Source organism: Ceratotherium simum, chromosome 37, assembly GCF_057802395.1.
Source record: "Ceratotherium simum simum isolate JZ-2026a chromosome 37, ASM5780239v1, whole genome shotgun sequence".
NCBI lineage: Eukaryota > Metazoa > Chordata > Mammalia > Perissodactyla > Rhinocerotidae > Ceratotherium > Ceratotherium simum.
The window spans coordinates 9,908,633-9,924,742 of NC_141936.1; the positions used below are offsets into that span (position 1 = coordinate 9,908,633).

The window sequence follows — 16,110 nt, forward strand, 5'->3', positions numbered from 1 at the left end:
CAAGAAATACTCAAGAAGGCCTTCAGGCCTGAAAAAAAGAGAAAGGGAATACAAAGCTTGGAGCAAGGAGAAAAATAGGTAGACAAACTCAGAAAAATAGTAGATCTTTACTGGAATAGGTTAGCAACCACTTAAATACCAAAATCAAAGATCAAAGGAAGGAATTCACCAAAAATAAATTTAACCTCATCACTATAAACACACACCCACAACACAAGATAGAATAAGGTATAACAAGAACGACTTAGAAGGGGAAGAGGAAAGTGATTGAATTGACTTAGTATAAGGACATAGAAGGCCATCAGATAATGGACTATCTCATACACAAGATTTTTTATACAAACCTCAAGGTAACCACTAAACAAACAATCAAAACAAAACCACATACGATAAACAAAGAGAAAACTAGAAGAGTCATAAGACAGAACAACCAAACTGAATTGGCAGTCCAAAATAAATGGGACAAGAAACAAAGGAAATGCAAAAGAACCAGAAAATAAGTGACAAAACAGCAACATTAAGCCCTCATATATCAATAACTACCCTAAATGTCAATGGATTGAACTCTCCAACCAAAGGTACAGAGTGGCAAGATGGATTGAAAAGCAAGACCCAACAATATGCTGCCTCCAGGAAACACATCTCAGCTCTAAAGACAAGCACAGGCTCAGAGTCAAAGGATGGAAGACAATAAACTCCAAGCTAATGGCTAACAAAAGAAAGCAGGTGTTGCCATACTCATATCAGACAAAGTAGACTTCAAGATAAAACAGGTTAACAGAGACAAAGAAGGGAAATATACAATGATAGAAGGGACACTCCACCAAGAAGACATATCACTTATAAATATATATGCACCCAACATAGGAGCACCAATGTACATAAAGCAACTATTAACAAACCTAAAAGGAGACATTAACAACAACACAATAATAGTAGGGGATCTTAATACCCCAATTACACCAATGGATAGATCATCCAGACAAAAAGTCAATAAAGAAATAGTAGACTTAAAGGAAAAACTGGACAAGATGGACCTAGTAGACATATACAGAGCACTCTATCCAAAAACAGCTGACTACACATTCTTCTCAAGCACACATGGAACATTCTCTAGGATAGACCATATGTGGGGAAACAAAGCAAGCCTCAATAAATTTAAGAAGATTGAAATCATAACAAGCATCTTTTCAGACCATAATGCTATGAAACTGGAAATGAACCACGAAAAAAAACTGAGAAAGTGACAAAAATGTGGAGATTAAACAACATGCTACTGAACAACCAATGGATCATTGATGAAATTAAAGGAGAAATCAAAAACTATCTGGAAACAAACGAAAATGAAAATATGCCATATCAAACCATATGGGATGCAGCAAAAGCGGTCCTGAGAGGGAAACTCATAGCGATACAGGCCCACCTTAAGAAACAAGAAAAAGCCCAAATAAGCAACCTTAAATTACACCTAACAGAACTAGAAAAAGAAGAACAAAGAAAGCCCAAAGTCAGCAGAAGGAGAGAAATAATAAAAATCAGAGCAGAAATAAATGAAATTGAGACCAAAAGAACAGTAGAAAGGATTAATGAAACAAAGAGTTGGTTCTTTGAGAAGATAAACAAAATCGACAAACCCTTAGCCAGGCTTACTAAGAAAAAAAGAGAAAAGGCTCAAGTAAATAAAATCAGAAATGAAAGAGGAGAAATTACAACGGATACCACGGAAATACAGAGGATTATAAGAGAATACTATGAGAAATTATATGTCAACAAATTGGACAATCTAGAAGAAATGGATAAATTCTTAGACTCATACAACCTCCCAAAACTGCAACAAGAAGAAATGGAGAATCTGAATAGACCAATCACAAGTAAAGAGATTGAAATAGTAATCAAAAACCTCCCAAAAATAAAAGTCCAGGACCAGATGGCTTCTCCGGTGAATTTTACCACAGATTCAAAGAAGATTTAATACCCATCCTTCTCAAACTATTCCAAAAAAAGAGGAAGATGGAACACTTCCTAAATCATTCTACGAGGCCAACATCACCCAGATACCAAAGCCAGACAAAGACAATACAAAGAAGGAAAATTACAGGCCAATATCGCTGATGAACATAGATGCAAAAATCCTCAACAAAATATTGGCAAACCGAATACAGCAATACATTACACCATGATCAAGTGGGATTTATACCAGGGATGCAGGGATGGTTCAACATCCGCAAATGAATCAATGTGATACACCACATCAACAAAACAAAGAATAAAAACCACATGGTCATCTCAATAGATGCAGAGAAGGCATTTGACAAGATACAACATCCATTTATGATAAAAACTCTCAACAAAATGGGAATAGAAGGAAAATACCTCAACATAATAAAGGCTATTTATGACAAACCCACAGCCAACATCATACTCAACGGGGAAAGACTGAAAGCCATTCCTCTGAGAACAGCAATGAGGCAGGGCTGCCCACTCTCACCACTCCTGTTCAACATAGTACTGGAGGTTTTTGCCAGAGCAATCAGGCAAGAAAAAGGAATAAAAGGAATCCAAATAGGTAACGAAGTGAAACTCTCACTATTTGAAGATGACATGATTTTATATATAGAAAACCCTAAAGAATCTGTTGGAAAACTATTAGAAATAATCAACAACTACAGCAAAGTCGCAGGGTACAAATCAATCTACAAAAATCAGTTGCATCTCTGTATACTAATAACAAACTAACAGAAAGAGAGCTCAAAAAGATAATACCATTTACAAGTGCATCAAAAAGAATACAACATCTAGGAATCTTACCAAGGAGGTGAAAGACCTATACAATGAAAACTACAAGACATTAGTGAAAGAAATCGACGTTGACATAAAGAAATGGAAAGACATCCCACGCACATGGATTGGAAGAATAAACATAGTTAAAATGTCTATATTACCTAAAGCAATCTACAGATTCAATGCAATCCCAATCAGAATCCCAATGACATTCTTCACAGAAATAGAAAAAAGAATACTAAAATTCATATGGGGCAACAAAAGACCCCGAATAGCTAAAGCAATCCTAAGAAAAAAGAACAAAGCAGGAGGCATCACAATCCCTGACTTCAAAACATACTACAAAACAATAGTAATCAAAACAGCATGGCACTGGTACAAAAACAGACACACAGATCAATGGAACAGAATTGAAAGCCCAGAAATAAAACCACACATATACGGACAGCTAATTTTCGACAAAGGAGCTAAGAACATACACTGGAGAAATGAAAGTCTCTTCAATAAATGGTGTCGGGAAAACTGGACAGCCACAGGCAAAAGAATGAAAGTGGACCATCTATCGCCAGTCACAAAAATTAACTCAAAATGGATCAAAGACCTGAAGGTGAGACCTGAAACTATAAAACTCATAGAAGAAAATATAGGCAACACACTATTTGACATTGGTCATAAAGGAATCTTTTCGGATGACATGCCTACCCAGACTAGGGAAACTAAAGAAAAAATAAACAAGTAGGACTTTATCAGATTAAAGAGCTTCTACAAGTCAAACGAAACCAGAATCAAGATGAACAGACAACCCACCAGCTGGGAGAGAATATTTGCAAAACATACATCTGACAAGGGGTTGATCTCCATAATATATAAAGAACTCACATAACTGAACAACAAAAAACAAACAACCCGATCAAAAAATGGGCAGAGGAAATGAACAGACACTTCTCCAAAGAAGATATACAGATGGCCAATAGGCACATGAAAAGATGTTCAACATCATTAATCATCAGGGAAATGCAAATCAAAACAACACTAAGATATCACCTCACGCCCGTTAGAATGGCTATAATCACCAAGACAAAAAACAACAAATGTTGGAGAGGATGTGGAGAAACAGGAACCCTCATACACAGCTGGTGGGAATGCAAACTTGTACAGCCTCTATGGAAAACGGTATGGAGATTCCTCAAAGAATTAAAAATAGAGATGCCCTATGATCCAGCCATCCCACTACTGGGAATCTATCCAACAAACCTGAAATCAATAATCCAGAGAGGCTTATGCACCCCTATGCTCACTGCAGCATTATTCACTATAGCCAAGAAGTGGAAGCAACATAAGTGTCCCTAGACTGACGACTGGATCAAAAAAAGGTGGTATATAGATACAACGGAATACTACTCAGCCATAAAAAAAGACAAAATCGTACCATTTGCAACAACATGGATAGGCTTGGAGGGTATTATGTTAAGTGAAGTAAGCCAGAAGGAGAAAGACAAACACCGTATGATCTCACTCATATGTGGAATATAAACCAACACATGGACAGAGAAAACTGTATTGTGGTTACCAAGGGCAATGGGGGTAGGGGGTGGGCACAAGGGGTGAAGGGAGAAATATATATGGTGATGGACAAACAAAAATGTACAACCCAAAATTTCACAATGTTAAAAACTATTAAAACATCAATAAAAAAATATATATATATACTCCCCACCCATCCTTTCTCTAGAAGCTATTAACTAAAGGATGTGCTCCATCAACCAAGAAAATAAGTCAAGAAAGAAGACAATATGGGATATTGGAAACAGAGATTCAATTCAGGAAATGGGTGAAAGGAATCAACAAAAGTTTGGTGAAGAGAGATTTCTAGAAGGCAACTGTGCACCAGATGTAGTGGGCTACCAGTCCAGACTGAACCAAGATGAGTCAAGAGAGTGACATATTGAAGGCTGTCATTCCCAAGATGCCTATTGCCATTGCACCATCTTAATTTAGGTAAAATTTTTATTGAAATATAACATCCATACAGAAAACGGCACACATCATCAGCTCGATGAGTTTTCACAAAGTGAACATGTGGGTAACCAGTAACCAGATCAAGAAACAGAACATTACCAGAGCCCCAAAAGCCCTTCTGGGGTCTGCTTCCAAACCCAGGGCAACATCTCTCCTGGCTTCTAATGTCAGAGGTTAGTTTTTTCTGTTTTTGAATTTTTTTAATAAATGAAATCATGCAGTATGTACTCTTTTATGTCTGACTTTTTTCATTCAACATTATATTTGTGAGATTCATCCGTGCTGTATGTTTTGTGTCCCTTCTCATTGCTTGATGTATCCCATTTTACATCATTAATTAATTAACGATGTAATTAATTAATCCATTCCACTGTTAACGTACATTTGGGTTACAGCCAGTGCTTTGGTTCTTGTAAGTAGTGCTGCTATGAACATTCTTGAACATGTTTTAGTGAACATATGCACACATTTCTGTTGAGGTTATACTTAGGAGTGGTTTTGCTAGGACATAGAGTATGCAGTTTTAGTAAATACTGCCAGTGGCCTGAAGTAGTCCACCATGTAACATGTAATGCCGGGCTGAAGTGAGCCCAGGCTCTTATCTGTACTTGGATAGCCTTGACCATGTGCTGATGAAGTTCCAGCTCCCCATTCCATACCCTCCTGTGTGGAGCAGCTGTGGACAGTCTTCACTCCACAGAAGTGCTCTCAACTCCTGAGAACTAGAAGTAGACCAGGTGAGCTTGAAAACCAAAATTACAGAGCAGCTCACCTTCCCCTCGGCCATATACATTGCTGCCAGATAACAAGTGACCTTTAAGCCCTGCCAGATGCCCTATGTTTCCCAGGACTCTCCCCTGACCTCGATTACCAATGTCTTCAGAGGGGATCAATAAATGCCCAGGGAAGCTATGTCTGATAATAATCCAGCGATTTTGTTCATGTCATCTTCTCCTAGGTGCCTTCATCTAACATGGGAACAGTACCCTTTCCTTGCAGAGCAAGGTTGGTGCTTCCTACACAGCAAACACAAAATCAAACACTGCATTATTTAGGATACATACATAAGTGGTGAAACTATAAAGAAAAGCAAGGAACTGATTAAGACAAAAGTCAGCATGTGCACACCCATGTTCAATGCAGCATTATTCACAACAGCCAAAAGGTAGCAGCAACCCAAGTGTCCCTCAATGAATGAATGGATAAACAAAATGTGGTATATACATATAATGGAATATTATCCAGCCTTAAAAAGGAAGGAAATTCTGACACATGCTACAACATTGATGAACTTTGAGGACATTATGCTAAATGAAATAAGCCCAGTCACAAAAAGACAAATATTGTATGATTCCACTTATATGAGGTACCCAGGGGAGTCAAATTGAGAGAGACAGAAAGAATGGTGGCTTCCAGGGGCTGGGAGAGGGGGGAATGGGGAGTTGTTGTCTAATGGATACAGAGTTTCAGTTTTACAAGATGATAAGAGTTCTGGAGATCTGTTGCACAATAATGTGAATATACCTAACACTACTGAACTGTATACTTAAAAATGGTTAAGATGGTATATTTTATGTTATGTATCTTTTACCACAATTGTTTTTATAATTCAGGATGGTGGTTACCATTTGATGGAAGTAAAGGGGGTACAATCTAGAACTTCCAAGCTACTGGTAAGTTTCCATTTCTTAATCTGAGTGGTGGAAACACTGTATTTGTTTTATTATTATTCTTTAAACTGTTCACACATTTTTTCTACACTCATCTGTGTGAATGATATATTTGACAACTGCAAACACGCTTCTGGAAAATAAGACAAAATTACTTAGATTTAAGCAATCACACCTTTGTATAAATGTATATATTATGCTAGACACGTAAAAGTGTCAAATGTGGAAAAATTGACATCGCAGCACCTCTAGCAGCATAAAATGTAGCTACATGACATCAAAACGATCAGCTAAAAATGAAAAACTCAATTCTTTGCAATTTCGTTAGATTTGAATCAAGTTTTTTGGTCTAGAACAGTGGTTCTCAAAGTGTGGTCTGGGACTAGCAGCATCAGCATCACCTGAAAACTTGTTAGAAATGCAAATTCTCAGGCCCCTTCCCAGACCTACTGAATGGAAACTGTAAGTGGGCCGAGTCATCTGTGTTTCAGTGAGCTCTCCAGGTGCTAATGCTGCACCTTCAACTTTGACAACGACTCAGCTAGGTGAACTAACCAACCAGTTCAATTTCCTGACTGAAAGGACCCGTATATCTTGGTGTCATGGCAAAATGGCATGCATGTTACGCAACAAGTTTTCCTGCTCTGCTAACTCTCTGACATCTTTAGATAACTCCAGCTCATTCATTATTAACACAAAAAACCACAGCAATTAAAAATAATGACTTGAGGAAGAAATGACATCTTCAATGGTTATAGAGAATACAGCATTTTATTTTTTAATTTTTTTCCCCCTTTTTCTCCCCAAAGCCCCAGTAGATAGTTGTATGTCATAGTTGCACATCCTTCTAGTTGCTGTATGTGGGACGCCGCCTCAGCATGGCCGGACAAGCAGTGCGTCGGTGCGCGCCTGGGATCCGAACCCGGGCCGCCAGTAGCGGAGCGCGTGCACTTAACCACTAAGCCACGGGGCCGGCCCCTACAGCATTTTAACACATATATAACACAAAACCTTTCATTAGAGGTCACATTATTTTTTTTACATACAAGCAAGAAAGAAAAAAGCACTGCCAATTAAACTTGAACAGGCCATTGACGATTAGATACACTCTGATTTCAGAGATGCTAAAATGGGGAGGAAAAGTATATCTTAGATTCAAGGAAATATAATAGTTCAGAAAGAATCAGTATTGAATTTGCTCTTTGATTCTGAGTTTGTAAGTCATAACAATATATGATTCAACTGCTTCCTGCTTTATAGGCTGGTTTCAATGCAAATACAACAGAAGAAAAAAAAGAAAATAAGTCAAGAATTTCAGAGAGTATTTTTCAAACTTAACACAACTGTCTCATGGGAACAATAAGACTACGTTCAAAGAATAAACTGGCAACTCAAAACTCTTGACTATCATCGCCTGCGCACACAACAGATTAACACGTTACTTAGCTTTCACTGGGTGCTGTTCCATCAGCGATCCTAAGAGGTATTGATACTCCACTCAGTGCACACACTGTGAAGCTTAATAATGGGGAGATAAAGTATTTAGAGTATTCTGGATGAACATTCAACTGAAATAATGAACACAGTGTCTTTTTTACACATGCCATGTTCAAGATCTCAATCCTCCTCCTGTACAGTGAAGTCTAGTAACAGGTAAGGGGGTGAGTAGTGGGGAGGAGAATGACTGTGTATTGACTACTCTGTGCTGGGCCCTGGGTGAAGTACTTCTCACACGTGACCACATGCAGTCATCTCAACAACATCACGAGGCAGGTGATGGCTCCTTCTCAGGGATGAGGACGCTCCCTGACACTCAGAACCTTGCATCATTTCCCACTGCATCATTAGACCCATCTGGTCCAAAGCTATATACAAATAGTGTTAAAGACATATTTTAAGTCAGGCCCAGATGAAAAACATTTGAACTGGCTTACCTACTTTGCCCATCATAAGGCCTGCTGAGTTTTCAGACTACTGGGAGCAGTGGGGTGAGGGAAAGAGTGTGGAATTTGAGAAAAAGAAAAATGGCAGAGAAGAGCTCCCGAGTCGACACAAGCAGCTCTAACTTGTTTAGGACTCTTTATAGAGGTGAAAAGTGAGCCAGCATCCAGGGGAATAGCAGATCTCACTAGCCAACAGAAGCTCCAGGCTGACATATGGTCACAATGCTAAAATATACATAGAAATGAAAGCCCCCCCTGTAAGACCCTTCCCTAGAAAGGAAGGCTCTGGCTGGGCTCTGGCCCATCTCTCACCAACCTGGCTGTGGCTGTGACAGTCCAAGAGGTCATTGCTGACGTAGGCCTGCAGGACGGTCTCCCTCTGCTCTCCAGGATGGGACGTGGTCAAGCGCTAGAAGGGAGAAAAACAAAAGTAACAAGACCTAAGTCTGAATATGGAGAAAGATGCTCATATAGCAGGTATGTTGTTGTACTTCCTAATAGGTGATGTAGGAGTCAATTACACGTAGGAAATCTCCAGAGAAGAGAAGTGGTGAACGCTTGGATTGTAAGCGTGCAGATAAGGGAGAGCTCACCAACGCCTAGAAAGGGATTTTTTTTGCAGGAAGGGGCTCAAGAGTTGGCCCCTGAAGGATGAGCAGACTATCAGCCAGCACAGGGGAACGTGAACATGGTGGGGGATGGGTAAGTGTGGTCCAGCTCAGGGAGGTGAGAAAATACAGGTGCATTTGGGTGCAGCTCAATGAGGGGGGCACAGGGAAGGTTGTGGAGGGCTTTGAATGATTGCACTGCCAACAAATGAGACTTTATCCTATAGGGATTGATACAGCAATACTGTGAATAGAGTGTGTGTGTGTGTGTGTGTGTGTGTGTGTAGGGGTTAAGCTGGGTAAAATTTTATAGATTTTTGAAAAGCCATGAGTCTGTTGTGTTATTTTAAGTAAAAATTTACTTAATATCCATAGGGCTAAAAGAAAATTGTTGCATGGGGAGCATGTGAGATGTGTGTGCACTTGTGGGTGTGTACAGGTGTGAGTCAGGATATGAGAAAGCCATGTGACTCACATGAGCAAGTGTCCTTGCTCTTCCAGGAAAATCTGACTAGATAAAGATCCCTGAGACCACAGGCCCCGCTCCAACCAAGGAGAAGCTGGACATGTAGAGAACAGCGTGGGGGAGAAGACAAGAAGAGCGGCAGACCCCTAGAACTGAAAGGTGGAGGTCCCCAGAGGCAGGTGTTGCTGACAGATCAGACCCAAGCAGCCAAGGAGGGCGGCCCTGAGGGAAGAGAGGATATATTACAGGAGGGCAGTGCCAGGAGGGTCACTTCTGGGCGCTGCCACCCATCTGTTGAGTTTACTGAGGCTACTGCTGGGCTAGGGTGGAGGGGTGAGGGCCTGGACTGGGGGCACTTGTGGGGTCACAGACAAAATCATCAGAAATTTGTTTATTTTTCCTGGTTATTCTGTCACAATGTCATTCACTCAGCAAAGGAATACCCTGTCTCACCAAGAAGCCCGGTAGCAGGGACTGACAGGAAGTGCCAGGTGGACAAACTAAGAGCCAAAGAAAGGATGAGTTTGGTAACTCGAGCAGAGAGAGGCACATGTCCAGGGCAGGCGTGGCCACTGGAGATTTCTCATGCCGCCCCACCCACTCCAGTTAACTGACGCAAACAAAACCAGAGCAGACATCACTGACTGACCACAGGACTCTCTGCTGATCCTGGACGTGTCCTCGGAGTACTCCTCAAGACCACATTCCAGGAAGCACTACCAACCATCAGAAGCACAAGTGAGGAGACCTTTTCCTATCCAAAGATAGAGAAATTGCTCAAAGGCATTCTGATGCCCTAATACCCTGAAATTCGGGGATCCATGAAGGGGTGCAACACTATTACAGGGTGAGTTAGAATGGATCATCCAGGTAGAGCCAACCAGTGTAGGCTTAGGCCAGCAGTTCTCAAAGTGTAGTCTGGGGAACCCTGGGGGTCCCCAAAACCCTTTCAGGGGGTCTACAAGGTCACAATTATTTTCATAATAATACTAAGATATGATTTGTCTTTTTCATGATCGATCTCTCAGAGGCTATATGAAGTGTGACACTGTCACAAATGGAATGCAGAAGCAGATATACGAGAATCCAGCTGTCCTCCATTAAGCCAGACATTAAAGAAATTTGCAAAATTGTAAAACAATGTCACTCTTCTCACTAATTTTTTTTGGTTTGAAAAACAGTTTTTTTTGGGCCAGCCCGGTGGCGCAGGCGGTTAAGTGTGTGTGCTCTACTGCGGCGGCCCAGGGTTCGCCGGTTCGGATCCCAGGCGCGCACTGACACACCGCTTGGCAAGCCATACTGTGGCCGTGTCCCATATAAAGTAGAGGAAGATGGGCACGGATGTGCCCAGGGCCAGTCTTCCTCAGCAAAAAAAAAAAAGGATTGGCAGATGTTAGCACAGGGCTGATCTCCTCACCAAAAAGAAAAATAGTTTTTTTTTTTTTGGGCTGGCCGGGTGGCGCAAGCCGTTAAGTGCACACGCTCCACTGCAGCGGCCCAGGGTTCACTGGTTCAGATCCTGGGAGCGCACCGATGCACTGCTTGGCAAGCCATGCTGTGGCAGCATCCCATATAAAGTGGAGGAAGATGGGGCACGGATGGGGCCAGTCTTTCTCAGCAAAAAAAAAAAAAAGGAGGAGGATTGGCAAATGTTAGCACAGGGCTGATCTCCTCACAAAAAAAAAAAAAAGAAAAATAGTTATTTTTTGTAAAAAATATGTTGTTTATGTTATGTATTGGGTTTATTATTGTTCATCTTGAATTAATAAATATATATTTTGTATTTTCTCAGTTTTAATTTCTAATACTGTAAATGTTGGTAGATAAAATTCACAAAAACAAAACCTCTTTGGGGTCCTCAGCAATTCTCGAGAGTGTAAATTGGTCTGAGAGAAAAAGCTGGAGAACGACTGTCTTAACTGTGATCAATCTGAAGAGTGGGAAGAGAAGCAACAATTTAGACTAGGCTTTATTTCCCCTAAAGACTCTTAGTAAGTTTTCACCCTTGACGTCTGCTCATATGGCTGCACAGTAATAGCTGAATACAGAGGTCTCTGTGGGGTTGTAGTATGAAAACAACTCTGTACTCTAACACACTGACCCTCACTAGCTGTGAGCGTGGCTCCTGACCAGGAAAAGGCCAGATGACAGGGCAGTTTCCTGGCCTTGAAACTGCACACATCAAATTATCAAGTGAAGGCAATGGTAACTTGATGTCAATATAGGGTTTTTTAAAAAGAGGCCAAGGCTACCTTCAGAAGCTGCTTTTAACGTTAGCTCTTGGTGTCAGCAAGCAGCAGGAAGAAAGATTTTTAGTAGATAGATGGGTTAAAAGACGCAAGCAAGGTAGCCAGCCAAGAAAACCAGCATGGCTTTTTTTTTTTTAACTTCAAGGGAAAGGTACGTACCCAGCGCAGAGCCTGCAACAAGAAGGCTTTCAAGCGGTCACTCCCCAAAATCAAATCCTTCTTCAGTTTCTCATAATCCAAGGAGGGCAGCAGCGGGACATCCTTCAATTTCCTACTCAGCAACACAAGTTCAAAGAGAAAGAAGAGGGAAAAGGGCATGTTCATTATACCTTCTGAGTATCATGACATCCAATCTAGAGCTGCTCTGACAGAATGGACCAGCAGTGGCCCCCTTGTTTTCTCTATGCTCCTGGAATTAACTTCAGGCTTCCAGAGAGAGGGCTGGGTTCCAGGCTCCCCACCCCAGTTTCAACTAGCTCAGTCTACCTTTTCTGTTGTATGTACTATGGTTTTGTATAACATTTTTCCTAAAAGGAGGAGCCTCTGACTAAACAGGTTTAGAAACCACTGCATTCACATTAGGCCAGGGCTCCACATGATGGGGATGACATCACCCTGGAGGCACCATAACTTTTCATCCAAGTTCTATTTAGAATCCTGACAAAGCCAAAGACTAGTAGCATCAGCAGGCCCCAAGAGTTCTCCCTAAACACCTGAAGCCACTGTCCCTCTCAAGCTGGAGAGACCAGACTGGGGGAACGTTAGGGACAGACCAGAGGTCAGGAAACAACTGTGAAGAGTAGGTGCACAGTCGACCCTCCAAGGAGGCAGAAGGGCGTGGTCAGGAAGTGGCATGGGGGACAGACCTGTGAGATGGGTAGTCGGCAGGACAATCTGCAAACTGTCTTCAAGAGGACTCCAAGTCACAGACCTCAGGGGAAGCCAAGTTTTGATTAAGGGAGATCTCTGTCCAGAGATCTACACAGTGAGAATGACCCAACACTTGCCTTTGGTTGCCCAGAAACAAAGGAACCACCTCAGATTCCTTGTCACTAGAACAAGTGTCTTCATATTTTGTTTTGTTGAATAGAAGGAGATTGCAATGTATGGAAAAACTTAGGAAAACTGAGGTCTGTTGTCTAGTTAATAGTATTTATCAATGTTAATTTCTTCCTTTTGATATTGTACTGTAGTCATATAAGATGTCACCATCGGGGAGGCTGGGGAACTCAACTTCCTGTGAACCTATCATTATTTCAAAATAAAAAAACTAAAAAACAAAAACAAAACATGATTCCTCTAATATTGTGCCGGTAGTGTTAATACTTCCAGCACAACATTAAATGGGGATTCCTGAAGAGTTGGGTGAAAAGACTAAAGACGTAAGGTTTCGTTTTTTTGTGTGTGAGGAAGATCAGCCCTGTGCTAACATCTGCCAATCCTCCTCTTTTTTTGCTGAGGAAGACTGTCCCTGGGCTAACATCCGTGCCCATCTTCCTCCACTTTATATGGGACGCTGGCACAGCATGGCTTGCCAAGTGGCGCGTTGGTGCGCGCCCAGGATCCAAACCTGTGAACCCCGGGCCACCACAGCAGAGCTCATGCACTTAACCCCTTACGCCACCGGGCCAGCCCCGGTTTCCTTTGTTTTTAAGGGTAGAGTGGCAACTGAGACCATACCCCTGGGAGGTAGCATTTGGTCTACTTTAAATTTTCTTCTTCATACGTTCCTATAGCATTCAAATTTTCTATAATGAGCATGTATTACTTACATAATAAGAAAAAATTTCATGCTAGTTTTTTTCACTATTAGTTTTTAAAAGACAAAGTGAGATCCTCTCATAGGGTGTGGAAGAAAAGGCCAGATAAGAGAACAACAAACGAGATCTCAGTAAACCCTCCTGGGGAGGAGAGTCTTCTCCTTTATACGTCAAACAGTAAACCCACCTACGTGGCACATTGGTTATTTTGACACTTCTTTTCGTGAGGCAGATAACCATTGTGAGTTTAATAATTAATAACAGATTCTTTTAAAATTCCAATTCTAAATAACTGGACAGTATTCTTCAAAAGTGTCAAGGCCATGAAAGACAAAGACTGAAGGACAATTTCAAATTAAAGGAAACAAAGACATCACAACTAGGGCCGGCCCCGTGGCTTGGTGGTTAAGTGAGCGCGCTCCACTGCTGGCGACCCGGGTTCGGATCCCGGGCTCACACCGACGCGCTGCTTCTCCGGCCATGCTGAGGCCGCGTCCCACATACAGCAACTAGAAGGATGCGCAGCTATGACACACAACTATCTACTGGGGCTTTGGGGGGAAAAAATAAAAAAAAATCTTAAAAAAAAAAAAGACATCACAACTAAATGAAGGTGTGATCCTGGACTGAATCCTGGGCCAGAGAAAGGACACAGTGGAACAATTGGTCAAATGTGAACAAGGTCTGTAGACAAGATGATGGTACTATATCAGCATTAATTTTCTGATTGTGATAACTGTACTGGGCTTGTGTAAAATATTAACACTGGGCAATCTGGGTGAAGGGTATATGGGAATTCTTTGTACTATTTTTGTGACTGAAACTATTTCAGAATTTAAAAAAGTGTTTTAATTTAAAATTTAAACAGGCTCTTGTTATAGATTTAAAAAGTTGCAACTGTAAAGCCAAGTTTGATAATGTTCTATAGCTGGAGTACTTTTATTGGAGGGAAGAAAAATCGTCATATTTGGGCTATACTTCCTTGCCAATAATGGCAATATTGCCAACTAAATTTAACACCAACTAAGTTGCTCAGCGATCCCACATCTCTGTGGTCCAGCCACTCTCCCACTGTCCAAGAAGACTGTGTCATATCCTCTCCTCTGTCCTCTTAACCCCTTCCACCAACCACCCCCCTTTACTCTCTGCAGGTGACCTTGCCTCTTACATCACCGGGAATAACATCAGCAAACACTCAGATGTTTATTAAGTCCGTGGCACAGTACAAAGTGCTTTATACATATTAACTCATTTTTATCTTCACAAAAATTCTATAATACAGTTACTATTATTATTCTCATTTTGAGGAAACTGAGGCACAGGGAAGTTATATAAGTGGTCCAAGGTCACAGAGCTGGTGGCAGAGGCGGGATTTTCATCCCAGCAGTCCGTGCTCTTAAGCACCACATTACACAGCCACCATCAGAAGAGAACAAAGCACAGGGTCAATGTCAGACTCAGGCAGCGCTGCAGGCGGAGGGTGTTGTGTCTACCTCACACGTCTGAGGAACGTCACAGTACCCGCCACGGCCCCGCAACAAAGCTGGCTCAGAGGGTCACCAGAACCCATCCAAGTCCTCAGGTCCACACCAAAGGTTCTCAACTTCCCTGCTACTGCAACACACAAGCCTGATGAAGTTCCTGTGCATCAGACACCCCCGTGGGTGATGACCTAATTGATTTCAGAATGCTCAGGCATACACAGAGCTATCCTCTGGCCCTGGTTACAGTGTGAACCAGGAGAGAACATAAAATTTAGACACTGCAAAGCTCTGTTGACTGCCCTTTGACAACAGATTAAATTGATTCCTGTGGAATATCATAGGAACAATTCAATAATTTTTTCCATTGGATGCTACCTCACCAACATAAATAGAATTAACATTAAAAGACACTTCCAGGACCGGCCCCGTGGCTTAGCGGTTAAGTGCGCGTGCTCCACTACTGGTGGCCCGGGTTCAGATCCCAGGTGCGCACTGACGCACCGCTTCTCCGGCCATGCTGAGGCCGCGTCCCGCAAACAGCAAGTAGAAGGATGTGCAGCTATGACATACAACTATCTACTGGGGCTTTGGGGGAAAAAAAGGAGGAGGATTGGCAATAGATGTTAGCTCAGAGCCAGTCTTCCTCAGCAAAAAGAGGAGGATTAGCATGGATGTTAGCTCAGGGCTGATCTTCCTCACACACACACAAAAAAAAGACACTTCCAGTTTAACAGTGTTGCTTATAATTAATGGTATTTCCTTTAATATCCACACGTAGCTCTAGCTAACCAAATGCATTCCTCTAAGCCACTGTTAAGATGCACGTTTATTACAGCTACTGAGGATTGCAGTTTTACCCACGCCTGTTCTCCTTAATAATGATTCCTAAGAGCAATTACTTACACAGGTGCCAAGGAGGCTCTTAACATGGTTGAAGCCTGTGGGGGAGGAGGACAGAAGAAAACAGACCATGTTAAACATTGATAGCAATGCATTAATCCTAAACCACTATAATAACACAAAATCAACAGATTTGCAAAGTTTTTGATTCACCAGCATTCTCCGACCATAATCATATATGGTTTAAAAATTAGCCCAAGTCAGAGTTAAACAGTACACCAGTGATGCAT

At 41.6% G+C, this 16,110-nt stretch overlaps 1 protein-coding gene across 11 annotated transcripts in view; it reads right to left on the reverse strand.

Moving 5' to 3' along the window:
- Positions 1-16,110, reverse strand: part of ARMC9 (armadillo repeat containing 9) — a 152,792-nt gene that overhangs the window by 90,627 nt on the left and 46,055 nt on the right. For all 11 annotated transcript variants that reach the window (XM_087424698.1, XM_087424701.1, XM_087424702.1 and 8 more), the window contains 3 exons: positions 15,884-15,918; positions 11,896-12,007; positions 8,730-8,822 (listed from right to left, as the gene is read on the reverse strand). In XM_087424698.1, coding sequence (XP_087280824.1) covers positions 8,730-8,822; positions 11,896-12,007; positions 15,884-15,918 — 240 coding nt within the window. The remainder of the gene's footprint in view (positions 1-8,729; positions 8,823-11,895; positions 12,008-15,883; positions 15,919-16,110) is intronic.